This window comes from Crocuta crocuta, unplaced genomic scaffold (genome assembly GCF_008692635.1).
Source record: "Crocuta crocuta isolate KB4526 unplaced genomic scaffold, BGI_CrCroc_1.0 scaffold258, whole genome shotgun sequence".
Taxonomy (NCBI): domain Eukaryota; kingdom Metazoa; phylum Chordata; class Mammalia; order Carnivora; family Hyaenidae; genus Crocuta; species Crocuta crocuta.
In genome coordinates this window covers 974733-991074 of record NW_027532842.1, presented here as the reverse complement: position 1 = coordinate 991074, position 16342 = coordinate 974733, and the positions used below count along the sequence as shown (strand labels likewise).

General features: G+C 38.4%; 1 protein-coding gene across 6 annotated transcripts in view; it reads right to left on the bottom strand.

The window, feature by feature from the left end:
• The window catches only part of KATNAL1 (katanin catalytic subunit A1 like 1), a 125341-nt gene that overhangs the window by 31320 nt on the left and 77679 nt on the right, over positions 1-16342 (bottom strand). For 4 of the 6 annotated variants that reach the window (XM_077745356.1, XM_077745352.1, XM_077745353.1 and 1 more), the window contains 2 exons: positions 9436-9562; positions 4819-7595 (listed from right to left, as the gene is read on the bottom strand). In XM_077745356.1, coding sequence (XP_077601482.1) covers positions 7397-7595; positions 9436-9562 — 326 coding nt within the window. In that variant the 3' untranslated portion in view covers positions 4819-7396. Of the gene's footprint in view, positions 1-4818; positions 7596-9435; positions 9563-16342 lie in introns of those variants that run through there. The other 2 variants (XM_077745354.1, XM_077745355.1) reach the window with 2 other exon arrangements.

Genomic DNA, 16342 nt, shown 5'->3' with positions numbered 1-16342 from the left:
AGACAGGATAACTGAATCACAAAGAAAAGGTGAAGTTCCAGTTCTCTGTTTTACGAAGTCGGAGAACATGTGTGATACATTTTGGCAAGGTTTCAATAAAAACCAACTAAAAATAGATAACGCATACGAGGCGGCGCTCCACATGTCAGCACAGGACAGGGAATTACAGCAGCAGTGTTACTGCTTCTCAGAGAGACAAGAGCGCAACCCCGACAACACCAAATGCCGGAGAGGATGTGGGACGACCTGAAAGCTCATGTGTTCCTGGCGGGAACGCAACTGGGACAGCTCGTGCGGAATATGGTGTGGCAGAGTCCTGCAAAATTAAATATACTTTTCAGCGTATATTCCAGCCATCACATTCCCAGGTATTTGCTCGAATGAGCTGAAAATTTACGTCCACACAAAAACCTGTACGTGAATGCTTATAGCAGTTTTTAGCAATTTCTAAAACTTGGAAGCAACCAAGATGGCCTCCAAACAAACTGGAACATCCACGTGACAGAGTGTTATTCCCTGAGAAGAAGAAATGGACTATCGTGCCACAAAGAGACATGGAGAAGCCTTAAGTGGATTCTAACTATGTAACACTCTGGAAACGGCAAACCACAGAGAGAGTTAAAAAAAATCAGAGCTTGCCAGGGGTTAGGGGAGGGGGAAAGATGAACAGTCAGAGCCAGGAGGATTTTTAGGGCAGTGACACTATTCTGGATGATCCTGTGATGGTAGATATATGGCCTTATGCTCTTATCAAAACCCACTGAACTGTACCCCACAGAGTGAACTTTAATGTAAACTATGCACTTTAATAATTATGTAAAAATAACATATCAACATTGATTCAAGTATAACAAATGTACTACACTAAAGCAAGATGTTAATAAAAGGGGCTTGAAGCATTGCGGGGGCAGGGCAGGGGGGCAAAGGAGGGAGGAAGAACTCTCGTCACTGTTTAATTTTTCTGTAAACCTATATACGCTCCAAAAAATTAATAAAGTCCATTAATTAAAAAAATAGTTTTGGGGGATTCATAAAATAAGGTACAGTCATCTGGAAAATTCACCATATGGAACACCACTTTGCAGTGGTGTTCTATAAATAAGGCAACCATATTTATTAAACCAGTTAGAATTCATTGAAAAGTCACTCTCATTTTCATCAACCCTGAAATTATCAATATAATGTGTGGCAAATGCAAGAGGTCAGGTTTACAATATGTCATTTTTTTAAGAACTGAAACTTGGAGGTTTCTTACTCTCATTAATGGCAATAAGGGGATCAGTGACTGTAGATCAAATATGAAGCACAAAGAAAACACCAACAAGCAATGCTCTAGAAATTTATTATCCAGTCATAACCTCCACACAAAGACTAAGCTCATGAGACTAGCAAAGTCGCGGCAAAAGAAAAAGCACATTTAATAAATACAATTTAGAGACATCTTTTTCCTTAAATTAGGTTCAAAATACTGAGACACAAACACTGAGACAAAATTCGTAACCATACGTAAGCCATCTTGACGTGTAATGATCCACTGGAACTGCACAACAGTACCTGAAGTCAATGCCCTGCTGCTGTAACAACACATGAACAGACCTGTGTCCATTTTTGGGTGTTTTCAGAAAATACACATGTGGGTTCTTATAAAGTAGACACAGGAACGATTAGGTTCCAGGATTTTTCATGTCATCACGTTAGTTTGCATCTATGAAGCCGTGTGGAAAAAAGGGTGTGTGTGTTGTGTCTTGAAACAAAACACACCCACATAATGAGGCCATCCCGAAAAGGGAATTAGAATAACCCAGATATTTCCCAGAGGCCTAATTTGGAATAGGTAGTTTTGCAAAAGCAAATATTTTAAATGAAAATTTCGGAATTTAAAAAAAGGTAGTGGGAGGAGGGCAAGAGGGGAGAGAAGGGAAGTGCGTGAACAGACAAATGTGCATAGATGGTGAACGGAATTTAAATATGGTTTCAGTTCATTCCCTCCTACAACGAAGCCTGGGTAACTGAGGTAGACTCTGGAAATAACAAGTGCAAAGATTCAGGTTTTCCAAAGGGCAATATTTAGTCATTTCAGAGGTTGTCAAACAAAAGCGCATTTTGTAGTCTTGAACACAAAATCAAATGGGAGCCTTTTACTGGGAGAAAACCTCCATACTAATACCCTATTTGTTGTGCCAAATCCCCAAATGTATAAAACCTACTCACTGCTGGGCACAGAGCAGTATTATTTATAGATCTAAACGAAATAAGGCTGATCAAGAAATAAGAATGGTAAAATAAAAAAGAATAAATGGCATTACCTTAATAGATTTTTTTTATTAATAAATCACTTGGAAATTTAGAAACACCATTGAGCTAAAAAGTGGTCCTGAGCCAAAAACCCTAATAAATATTTCAAGAATTATTGTTAATTTGTTAATGCTTAAAAATGTATCTATTATCTTAGGGGTTTTACTTTTAAAGTACTCCTACAGTTTCCACATTAAGAAACAATATTAAAAAGAAATGTCCTCAGGGGCGCCTGGGTAGCTCAGGTGGTTAAAAGCTCAGGTCATGATCTCATGGTTTGTAGGTTTGAGCCCCACGTCGGGTTCAGATCCTCTGTCTCCCTCTCTCTGCCCCTCCCCTGCTCGTGTTCTCTCTCTTCCAAAAATAAATAAATGTTTAAAAAAAGCAAGCGTCCTTAAAAACTTAAATAAATAAGTATGAAAAGCCCAATTTGAAAGTATAAATAAGTAAATATAGTCATTATAATGGAGTTTCTAGCTTTTTCTGCAAAAATAGTGGAGATGAGAATATAACAAACGTTTGGGGTTCAAATACTTTTGTTCCCTAACAAGCCCTTCAACTGTTAATTCCTATTCTTTTCTGTCATAGCAGATTTTTAGATTCACATAAATATTATGTGCATCGCAGATCTAGTGGTATGTAAAAAATACTATACAATGAAAACAGTTAAGGAACAAAAGGTACAAAAAAATGTTGAAAGAACAGTTACTACTGTTTCATTCAAGTTAACAGGGCCCTTTCTTGGAAAAGGCCAGAAAATATCCTTAACATTTTATGCCGATCACACAGGATATAGGCTAAGGTTAATTTATCACTATGAGGAGAGAAAGAGTGGGGATCCACAATTACACAAAAAAGAATCAATAATCAAGATTAACACTGAAGAAGCCAAAGTCCGTACAACGTGAAAATATCTGCCCAAGTCCTTCACTTTATGTGCAGCGAGAGTGGGGGAGAGTGACACGTCATTATGCCAACCGGCCTCCGCTTTACAGTTCCCATCATAGCTTCAACAGTGGACATGGACCTCCAAGGCCAGAGGCCACCCACACCCAAGCTGTGCAAAATCTACAGGATAGCAATAGCTTTGAGTTCAAAGGAGTTAGGTACATATATCCAAGTGGTAGAAGTGACCATCATATCGTAAATCTGGGCTGCTGATGCACATTTTTTTTTCTTTATGTACCTGTTCATCATAGATTCACCAGATATTTGCTGGCTCCCTTTTTGAGTAATTAGTGGTTTCAGCCTACACTTTGACAGTCAAATATCACATCATAAAAACTTCAATCTCAGGAGCTCAACCGAAGCCCGTAATTATGAAGCTAGACCACATGCTTCGTCTTCCAAGTGGTCTTGGTAGTTCAGAGGGCAGAGGTCCAAGCCTGAAGCGTGTTTTCGATCATTCTGGAATTTCTACACTGCTACTGACTAGAAGATAAAGTCTGTGATACCGCTGTCTATTTTCCTACTTGGATTTCTAGAAGGTTTCAGTCTCCCGATTAAAAGCCATTTAGCTGGTGCATTTCATCAACACAAATTTCCTTTAATTATTTTTTAAATAAACTGATTTTGAGAGCAAAATGTTTACCAGAAACACGTAATGTGCGTATGCGTTTATAATTACACGTGTACTACAATGACATGTACACATTTATAATGAACATGAACTTTAGGAAATGGTCCATGAAAACAGCCAGATTGATAATCGTAACATTATTCAAACAAATTTCTTATCTTAAAACATATTTAAAGGAGAAAAAGAGAAACACCTGTATATATGACCTTTCTAAAGCGCACACAGACTACCGCACCTCTCCTTTTATAAGGGAACTCATCTCATTAGCGGCAGCCAGAAGCCACACAGTGTAATTAGAGAAAGGGCCCCGTCAGTACGACACAGCAGCCTGGCCCGGCTCTGTGAGCCACACGGCTCCCCGCCGAGGGCCTCGGACACGGTAAGCAACCAGTGCAAGGTGGCGGAACAAAGGGTCTATCTGATCAGGCCTCTGCAGGACAGAATTGCACAAAACTCAGTCCTAACATCATTTTGTTGCAGAGCCCAAGCTACTCATGTTTTTGGATGAAGTAAAGGAAAGAACTCTTTCTAATTTGATAATGCAACATAGAAAAACAGCAAAAGAGAACAATTTTCTCATTCTGGGTAAGGCAACGCACTGTCTTGTAATAAAGACAGTGTACGTACATTGTACAGTAAAGGCTAGATAGAAGACCTGAGGAAGCTTTAAGGGGCTTAAGAAATACAAAGCATAGCGGCCCCTGGGTGGCTGAGTCGGGTTGAGCGTCCAACTTCGGCTCAGGCCATGATCTCATGATTCATGAGTTCGAGCCCCGCATCGGGCTGTCTGCTGGCAGTGCAGAGTCTGCTTCAGATCCTCAGCCCCCCTCTCGCTCACTCTCAAAAATAAACAACAAACATTTTAAAAAAAGNATAATCGTAACATTATTCAAACAAATTTCTTATCTTAAAACATATTTAAAGGAGAAAAAGAGAAACACCTGTATATATGACCTTTCTAAAGCGCACACAGACTACCGCACCTCTCCTTTTATAAGGGAACTCATCTCATTAGCGGCAGCCAGAAGCCACACAGTGTAATTAGAGAAAGGGCCCCGTCAGTACGACACAGCAGCCTGGCCCGGCTCTGTGAGCCACACGGCTCCCCGCCGAGGGCCTCGGACACGGTAAGCAACCAGTGCAAGGTGGCGGAACAAAGGGTCTATCTGATCAGGCCTCTGCAGGACAGAATTGCACAAAACTCAGTCCTAACATCATTTTGTTGCAGAGCCCAAGCTACTCATGTTTTTGGATGAAGTAAAGGAAAGAACTCTTTCTAATTTGATAATGCAACATAGAAAAACAGCAAAAGAGAACAATTTTCTCATTCTGGGTAAGGCAACGCACTGTCTTGTAATAAAGACAGTGTACGTACATTGTACAGTAAAGGCTAGATAGAAGACCTGAGGAAGCTTTAAGGGGCTTAAGAAATACAAAGCATAGCGGCCCCTGGGTGGCTGAGTCGGGTTGAGCGTCCAACTTCGGCTCAGGCCATGATCTCATGATTCATGAGTTCGAGCCCCGCATCGGGCTGTCTGCTGGCAGTGCAGAGTCTGCTTCAGATCCTCAGCCCCCCTCTCGCTCACTCTCAAAAATAAACAACAAACATCTTAAAAAAAGAAAGAAAGAAAGAAAGAAAGAAATACAAAGCATTTGCCATCCACTGACAGAGCAAACTGAGAAATGAGGGAAATAAAAAAGCCAGCTGACTCTCAACAAAGCAAAGAGAAGCTTCCGGGAATCTTGAGTGTCTAAATACTACTTGACTGATCATTTTTTAAAAATCACAATCACCATGCTATTATCCATGAAGAATTTTAAAAGAGAAGAAGAAAGACATACCAACACAAATGACACAAAACCTAGAGAAAGGGTCTAACTAGTCAACCGAAATAGAAGTTTCAGCAATCAAAACACAAATGTTTTAACGACTGCCCCTAGGACCTCAGGGGAAAAATATGTTACTAGATGCCAACTGTCTGTAAGAGTATCTAGTGGGATCATCTACTTGTTTATTTAAAAAGTTCATGAATAAAAAAAACTTATTTCAATTCTGTAAATGAATTAAATAAAAAAGAGTTAAAATAAAATCATGATGCCTTAGGATTTTAACTCTAATAATCTATGCCTCAGAGAAGCAGGGGATAATTTATAGCATTATATGCAATACTGGAGTTTAGAATCAGAGTTAAGTTATCTGGAAATCGTGTAATTCTTAGTAGGGGAAAAAAAATCTCTTAAAGTAAGAAATACTAAGAAGTTTTTGTTTGTTTGTTTGTTACGTATCTAAAAAGTTCTACAAGTTTTAAAAGGCATCACCATTCAAGCATAGGCTGCCCAAGCAAAATGGGATAAATGTAATTTAAAAAAACTAACACCAGGATATTCTACTTGTGATTAGATACATCTACTTTTTCTGGCCTTTTTCCTGTGACGTGTGCATGTCAGATTTCTATCCTAATCTTACTGCAGTGTACAAGTTCTCAAGCTAGACAAGGAATAATTCTAAAATTTTCAAATGAACATCATTCATCATGTACAATGTTATCTTGCCAAACAAGCAACCTGGACGATTATAAAGATTTTGTTTTGTTTGTTTTGCCCTAGCCACAAGACAGTGAACTTGTTTAGAATACCCACGTATTTATTTAGGATATCAAATTCAAGTTCAGCAAAAATTAAACATTGCTAGAGCCGAGGAAAATAAAGATGTTACCTGTTTGAATATAGTGAAAGAAAAGCAAAAATAAACCCTGAAGTCTAGAATGAAGAAATGCATCTGATGCAATCATAACATCCTTCCCACCCTTCCAACGTGAAGTGTTAGGTACCAGCAAAAAATATTAAAGACCAGAGACACCACCAGACAAAACGTTTCCAAGACCCCAGGGCAGGAGGATATGGTGAAGCTGAAGAAATGATTAGATGGCTAATAGAAGAAATGGTGGGTGAGAGAGCGTAAAAATGCAACTAACTGTACGATAGACGGCAACAGTAAGAGGTGAGTGCTAAAGGTTTAGCTAACAAATTCATTATTTAATTCAAAACCCTCATTTTTAACAACAAACAATGAATTTGACACAAACGCAGTGTTGGTGTTAAAAGTTGACGTGGCTAGGTCCCTCATGTTCAGAGCAAAGATTAGAAAATAACAAAAAAACCCAACAGACGCAAGTGAGAAAAAGAGGTCCTTCTAAACCTTCTGTAAACAAGTTTCTACAAGAGCACGCCGGGCGCTTGCTTCGGCCTCCATGACACCTTGGCTGGACATGCGCCACCCATGCGTGAACACGTGAACCGGCAGCACCCGGCCAGGTGGTGGAGACCATCAGACTCTCTATGTGAGAGAGAGTCTTTCCTTCCTTCTCAACTATAGCTACACTCTCGGTGGTTTGGGGTTTTTTCCCTTTAAGGGAAAAATCTCTCCAATGAAAAGTTCTAAACCTGTTTTTAAAAAAACTGCAGGGAATTTCTTCACATTTTATAAGTAAAAATACCAGAAATGAAAGCGCTGACAGAAATTCAAGCAGATCCGAATTCAACCATCCATTTTTCATACTTCTCCAAGTCTGCAGCAGAGACAGACTTAGCAATTTTCTTAAGAGCCAATTCAAAGTCTCCTTTGGTAACAGGCATCTGGAGTTCCTCTTTAGAAAGCGCACGGATCTCTTCTGGACCTAAGCCATTGATTCGCCGTCTCATTGCCATTAAAGAGGCGTCCCTAAAAACATACAAGATCAGTGAATACATACTGACGTAAACGTTTTTAACACTTTCAACTGTAAGAAAGTTAACACAAAACATTCAAAAGATCATTTTCTATGTTTTCACGCTGCTGCTCACAATTTCCCATTTTAGAGCTCCCTGAGGGTGCAAGAGAGGTTTTAACATAAAACGTACTATTGATGAATCCGAAAAGTCTAGGTTAGGCTCAGATAGTACCACATTTTCTTTTCCACACTTGCTCTTCAAAGACAGCCAAGAAAGTTAGGAAACAGACGTTGAATTGTGAACTGCTGAACTGTACACTTGAAAATGAACACATGGCTGATGTGAACATAATTCAAATCTTCCACCAGTTTGTCTGCAACCTGATTAGAGAAGGTGAAGCCAGGAATCTCTTTCTCTGTAACGTGAACGTATCTACACACAGTGGGTGTGGAAGTCTCCACATGGCGCCCTGCTGGGCTACTGAAGGGATAAAATCTAGCGCTGCCAGATCCTATCTTTAGCTCCACTCTGATCTGCTGCAAATTATTATGAAGGTTTGGAAGAAGTACACAACTAATGCTCACCAAAAGAGCTAATAGGAAGCCAACCCAACCAAAATTTCAAAATTTTATGTTTTACTATAGTGATACTAGAAACTGCCTTAAGCTTATTATGTGCCACTAAACTTAGATGCACATGAAAAATACTAGTACAAAGAGTGAGGAACAACAGATGGTATAGCTTTGAAGAAAAGCTACTGATGTCAATTTAAGTACAGTTAAGAAGGTATCAAGTAAAAAGGAAAATCCTCTTGGGACCCCTGGGTGGCTCAGTCGATTGAGCGTCTGGCTTCAGTTCACTGTCTGTGGGTTCCAGCCCCGCATCGGGCTCGCTGCTGTCAGCCTGTCAGCACGGACCCCACTTCAGATCCTCTGTCTCCCTCTCTCTGCTCCTCCCCCACTTGCACTCCCCCCCCACCAAAATAAATAAATAAAAGAAAATCCTCTTCATTGAGTGATGTGAATTGTCCACAAATTATATCACTAAATTGAAAGGGAAATATATAATACATACTTATATTATGTTATGTAAGTATATATTTCCCAGCTAAATTGGTGTGAATTATCTACAAATTATGATGTCACTAAATTATGATGTTACTAAATATATAAGTATATATTATATATTTCCCAGCTTAAATTGGTCAACTTTGCTTGCTCTTCTGCATGTGGCGAAACAATGCCAACCAAAACTAAATATTATTTTATGCTGATACAGCTAGGCTCCAAGTTAGGGCTAAACTGACCTTAGCTTGTTAAAATTATCATTACCAAGTACAAAAATTTCTTTATTTTATTTTATTTTATTTCATTTTATTTTATTTCATTTCATTTTACTTTTTTAACGTATATTTATTATTGAGAGATAGAGAGAGACAGAGCATGAGCATGGAAGGGGCAGAGACAGGGAGACACAGAATCTGAAGCAGGCTCCAGGCTCTGAGCCATCAGCACAGAGCCTGACGACAGGCTTAAACTCACAAACCATGAGATCATGACCTAAGCCAAAGTCAGATGCTTAACCAACTGAGCCACCTAGGCGCCCCTAAGTAACAACTTCTTAAAAATCAAAGGATAGGAAAGGTGACCATATTGTTACATATTTATTCATCTAACAATGACCAATGAAGGTACATAAAAAAAAAAAAGACAAATGAAAAATCATTTCAAGAAAATGGATTGCTGCTTTCATGTCAAAGGTTTTAAAGGCTATACTGAAATTAAGACCAGTCCTCATGCCAAATCTATACCTAATATCTAAGGTCACAGATCATTAGAAAAAAAAAATACCTGCAAACATTAGTTATATCAGCACCGGAATAACCCTCAATCTTCTCTGCTATATCTTCCAGCTGAATGTCAGGGTCCAGTTCAACCTCACGAAGATTGATCTTCAGAAGCTCAGTTCTTCCTTTTGCTGTAAAAAGATTTTGTTGTTGTTGTTACTGTTAGATGTTTTACTTTACAAATCATTTTGATGAAAAATCATATATTAATATTTAGGAAAAGAAAGAGACTAGTACAAAGAGGAGTCAATAACTTGAGTCCACCTAGTATTACCAACTCATTTCATGACTCAGAATTATTTAACTTCCTATGTGCCTTGGCTGCAATAACTAAAAACTGAAACAAAACTCAGAGTTTTAAATACAGATTGTGAAATACAGGAAATAACTTAATGACTTCAGAGTGAATATTCTTAAGATATGTGTATGTGTGTGTGTGTAGAAATAGATATATCTATTTATATATCTATATTTAGATATATATATATAAAAGTTGGTAAGAAGATTGTGAAATACAGATTTGAAAACAAAGGGTCTGTGATCACTTATGAAAAATAAAATCATTAATATTCAAGTGCCAGACATTCTTTTAGTAAAACAACATTTAGCCTAGTTTTATAAAACTAGATTGCATGGACTCTAACTCCTTTAAATCACTTTACTCACCTTTTAGTATGATGTAGAAAAGATTTACTATGATAGAGGAAATCAGCAATTGTCACAAAAAAATACACTAATGTATGTTTTACTTGGAGAGCTAGCCCACAGACACTTACTGTTCCAGTAGGATGAGAATGTGTACTGTATAAGCTCAAACAAACTACAGAATTATTTAAATAACCCATCATGCTTGCTCTTTTACCATCAGTTTTAGTGGCAAATTTGCTAATTAATACAGCACACTAAGATAATGCAAACTTAGNCACAGTATCTGAAACAGGCTCCAGGCTCTGAGCTGTCGGCACAGAGCCTGACTTGGGGCTCGAACTCACGAACTGCTAGATCATGACTTGAGCCGAAGTTGGAAGCTTAACCAACTGAGACACCCAGGAGCCCTTAATATTTCTTGATATATCAAATGAAATTTAATTTTCTCCAACTTTTGTTTTATTTGTTTGTTTGTTTGTTTGTTTTTTACATTTATTTATTTGAGAGAGATAGAGCACAAGTGGGGGAGGGGCAGAGAGAGAAGGAGACAACAGAATCCGAAGCAGGCTCCAGGCTCTGAACTGTCAGCCCAGAGCCGACATGGGGCTTGAACTGTGAGATCATGACCTGAGCCGAAGTCAGACACTTAACTGACTAAGCCACCCAGGTGCCCCTCCAACTTTTATTTTGAAGAGTTTAGATGTATTTTAAATCTACAGATTAAAAGCTACCAATGAACACCCATTTCGCTTCTATCCAGACTCATCAATCGTTAACATTTTGCCATTATCATGCCCTTCATCTCCTCCCCCTCCTTCCTGAATTAGGAGCTAGCTGTAGGCAATCACAACACTTCACCTTCAATTCTTCAGCATGTACATCCTAAGAACAAAGGTATCCATTCAACTATCACACTTGCCAGGAAATGTAACATTGGTACATTAGAATCACCTAACACACAATCTAGATGAAAATGTCCCTGTTCCCCCAGGCCTTAACAACTTTCTTAAAACCCATCATACATTGCATTTAGTTATCTCTATAGTCTTATCTCTTTAATCGTCTTTAAGACAGTTTCTCAACATTTGTTCTGTATTTCATACATTGACAAATTCCTCCAAATGATCCTATACAGTAAAAGCATTCCAGTAAAGACAACAGGTCTGTTCATGGATCTGAACAGGCAGATACTGAAATGTTTATGGCAATGGAAAGAAACAGGAACAACTAAGACACTCTGGAAAGACCATAAGATGGGAGAATTTAAGACTTACTACAAAGCAATGGGATTCAGGTAAATAGAGCAATGATACAGAATAGGGAGCCCAGAAGCAGAGCAAAGCATATATTGTGGATACCTGATTTATCACATAGGTGGTTCAAGCAGTGGGAGAAAGGATCCCAGAACTGCTATTCACTGGGGGGAGAAATGTAATTGGGTCCTACCTCACACCATATGTAAAAATCCGTGCTAGATATGTTACTCCTCTAAACGTAAAATGCAAAATTATGAGCATTTTAGAGATCAAACAGGAAACATCTTAATGATTTCAGACTGAATATTCTTAAGGTACACATATTCGAAAAGTTAACCACAAAGGAAAAGATTGATAAACTGACCACATTAAAATGAGTAACTCTTAATTCATCAAAAGACTCTAAATAGAGTGAAAACACACAGGCTATAGAGTTTAAGAAGATATTTACAACGTATATAAGTAACAAGGTACTTATATCCAGAATATTTAAAGAACTCCTACAAAAATAAATAAAAGCTCAGACCACCTAATTAAGAAAAATGGGCAAAAGGTTTGAACAGATATATAACAACAAAATCCAAATGGCTAATAAATAAAGGAAAATATATTCAAATTACAGTTAAAACCTTGGATGGCAAGTAACTTGTTCTGTGAGTGCTCTGCAAGATGAGCAAACATTTCTAATAAATTTTGACTTGATAAATGAGCAATGTCTTGCAATACGAGCAGTATGTGACGCCAAATGTCACATGATCACAACTGAGTCAGTGGTTCTTGAAATTTGCTTTGATATACAAATGCTTTGGATTATAAGCAGGTTTCCAGGATGAATTAAGCCCGCAAACCAAGGCTTCACTGTATTTAATAATGAAGAGAATAAAAATTAAACCACAATGAGATAGCACTGCACACGAAGAGGCTGGTATAAATGAAAGACTCTGAGGTTTTAGAAAATACCAGGCTTTGGAAAAATATGAACCAGCAGTAATTCGCACCTGTGGGTAGGAGCCCAAAGTGAAACAACCACTTGGGAAGACAGACTGGATTTATCTACTATTGTTCTGGCTTTGCAGCCTGACCCACAACTCACTGCAAGGATGGAATGTTGCATCTCAACCTAAGGAAGCTTAGACATTTTCACCATTATACAAGTATACAAATATTCATAGCAGCGCTATTCATAATTGACTAAAATTGGAAAGAATCAAAATGTCCACCAATATAATGGATAATCATGGTATAATCACATAATGGATATTACAGGCTGAATTGTGTCCCTCCTACTAAAAGTATTATGTTGAAGCCCTAACCTTCAATGCTTCAGAATGTGACTGTATTTGGAGATAGGGCCTTTAAAGCGGTGATTAAAGTAAAACAAGATCATATGGGTGGGCCCTAATCCAGTCTGACTGGCATCTTTATAGGAAGAGAAAATTAGGACACACACACACACAAACACACACACGGAGGAAGACCACATGAAGACACTGGAAGAAAATGGCCATCTATAAGCCAAGGCAAGAGGAACCACAATAAAGTAACACCTTGCTTGATCTTGGACTTCTAGACTGAGNACTGGGTTCACCACCCTGCTCTGCCTCACTGGGTAGGACACTTAACCTCTCAGTGCTTCAGTTTCCTCATAGGTCAAATAAAGATCAGAACAGAATCTATCGCATAAGACTGTTGTGAAGGTTAAATGGGTTAATACATGTAAAGCCTGGCCCACAGTCAGTCCCCCCCACCCACCACCACCATCAGTCAATCAACAAACAAGATTAGAAGAGACAGAGAAAACCCAGATCCCTTCTATTAAGAAACATCTGGGAGACAGATAACCCAGGGAAGTAAAGTCTACACAAGGAAGACAGGCCAGGCCAAACAAAGCCTTCACAGAATCAGCATGCTTTAATGCCAACTGTAAAAAATCATAAAAAAAAACTTTTTTAAGTTTTATGTAAGTACAGCCAATGTGGGACTCAAACTGACGACCCTGAGATCAAGAGTCATATGCTCTACTGACTGAGCCAGCCAGATGCTCCAGTAAAATTTAAATAGAGGGGAAAAGAGAAAATCTGGAAATGGGAATGCCGTAAAAAATGCATTCGAAGTAGGAAGAAGCACATATATATACCAGGAGGGGGAGGGGGAAAGGGAAGTAGAAAAGTAAATAAAAGGACAGAGAAATACAAATAAATACAAAGAAGACAGATAAGAACTTATAGAAATACACACAAAACAAAACAAAACAAAACACTCAGAGTCTAAGAGACTCCAAGATGCTTTAATGATTCAGGGAGGTTATTCCAAAAGCGAAATATAATTAAATGAAAGGGGCTGAAAAAGGAGTTCAGTAAGCTGACCAGGCAGCTGTCATAACTTGGATGCATAAAGTTAGGAAGAGACTCAAGCCAAACTCCACCTGTGCCTGTTACTGGGCTGAGTGTTAACTACGGCAGATGGTACTTACCAGGGTAAGTACTTACCAGGTTTCATCCCACACATGCTTCTGCAATGTGCTCTTGACTCTCTCCCACCCAGGGGTAGTCTAATTCCCACCTCTTGAAAATGGGAGGGCTTGTCAATGCTTCAACCCGGGGTACTGGAGAAATGACACAATATGACCTGTAAGGCCGGGTCATAAAAAGCAATGGCCGCAGTGGGACATCCGGAGCCATGAGCTCCCATGTATGGAATGTGACTCTCTCAAAGCCACCATGCCTGAGGCAGTCCAGGCCAAAGGAATGGCCACAGCCAACACGGAAGTGGGCCAGAAAGACAGCCCCAGCTGCAGCCTCAGGGTGGCTTTGGTTTTATCTATTCTCACTTTTATACTTTTTGCCTTTTCCAACTAAAAATTTATTTTCCTAGGTTGCTTTTGCTCGTAAAATGTCCTCCAACTTCTTTTTACTTTCATATAATCTTTTCTTTCCATTAATTTTACCCTCGACTTCTAGATCATTCTTCCAGATCGATTATCTTTCCACATGTTATTGTTTGGTCTATTCCAGACCCTTCTATCCTACCAGATGCTTCAGCCACAAGAGCTATCTATACATTCATTTTCAAGCAACCACATCTTTCCGTTTTTCTCTTTGGAAATTAGTGAAAATGCAACTTCCTCCATGAAGTCTCCCCAAAGTACTTGAGTCAGAATTTATTTTTTTCCCCATTCTCCACTCCAAGTACCATGAACCAGAGGCAGGGGATGGGTTAAATAGGTGATGTGGGGAGGGCACTTGTGATGAGCACCAGGTGTTGTCTGGAAGTGATGGATCACTGTATTGTACACCTGAAACTAATATCACATTCTATGTTAACCAACCGGAATTTAAATAAAAACTTTAAACAAAGAAAAGGAAAAGCACCATGGAGAACAGTAGTATCCCACGTTACACGGTTTTCCCTGCAGTTAGGTTGAGTGTATGCCTATCTTCCAACTACAGAGTGAGTTCTCTAAGGACAAGGCTTATACATTATTTATCTTCATAGTCCCACAGTACCTAATAAATGTCTTTCTAACAGCAAAGAGCTACATAAACACCTACTCAATTAATCCAGATGAAAGAAAAAGTTAGAGTGGAGCTCTAATTACGATGATCTGTTTGGATGCGCTTTAGGAGAAAGCGACTTCTCAAGTTCTATAGTCACAGGGACCCACCTTCAGACTAGTAATGAGCAGAGAAGCACTCAGAAGTGATTACCTATAATTGACATAGCATTTTCATAAGGGAAAACAAGTTCAGAAGAAAGCCCTTCAGTCAGCCAAATCTATTTTCTTCTCCAGTATTTCAAAGGAAGTAGATTCCTACCTTTGTATCATAAAGTATGCATTTCTCTCCAATACCTAAGTTCTCCTCAGCAGTTTATAAAATTGCTATCATCAACTATTTTTCTAGTTACAGTTTTTTCTCCCAAGTTCAAAGTACAAAAGTTTAAATGATGTCAGTTCAAGTAGCAAAACTTTTATTTTCCCCCACTGGCATTAATTTCTTATTTATAATCACTGTACACAGCAGCAAAATTAAAACTCATTTCATACAAATACACTAGATAGCACAGATGTCTGTTTTAGAAAACAAGGAAGAGAAAAAAGAGGAAAAATGAGAAAGGAAAGAAACAGTGAGTCAGAAACTAGAACAAACCACTCAAATTTCAAAATTTCATGTGGCTAAAATGAAAGCAAGACAGGCAGTAAGGAGGTGATTCCAGGAGGTGTAATATTCCAGGACAGCTTCCACGTTCTAAGTTGAATCAGTCCCATTATTGCTTTAACTAAGATGATTATTATCATTGTAAATTCAACTAGTAATTTAAGCATGCTTTAAGAGAAAGACCGTTTTTCTTTTTAAGTAACAAGATTATTAGGATTAATAATAATATATTGTGTATACACAGTAGCCGGCACGAAAGACAATGCAAGACGGTATCTGTGAGCTAGAAATCCACCAGTTAACTGTATTATACAGCCTGGAGATAGATCTAGTCACAAAAGTGAGTAAGGAGTATGTTATAAAAATTAAGTTTCCAAAGTTATTAGTGAGGCTTCCACTTCTGGTCATTGAAAAAACTGGCACCAGACTTGTCTTCTTATGGTAAACAAATAAAAAACAAAAGAGAAGAGGCAACTATTTTCATGCATTAGCCAACAGACAGGAAATAACTGTAAAGTGGCCTTTTCTTAAGTTCTGCCAATAATCTGAGTGCCTGCTAGAGTAAAATTCAGTACCCTTCAAAAAAACAAAACAAAACAAAACAAAACAACATGATCCAGTAAGTCTGCAATGCAGAGTGTACAATAAAACTTACTGAACTGAACATGTGAAGAAACAGAAAAATGTGACCCACAGGCAAGAAAATTAAAAAGCAGCTAATAGAAACTCATGTTCCAAATCTAAGAATTAGCTGACCATAAAGTAGTATATTATCTATTTCCTTTTTTTTAAATATTTTTTAATGTTTTATTAATTTCTGAGAGAGAGAGAGAGAGAGAGACAGCATGAG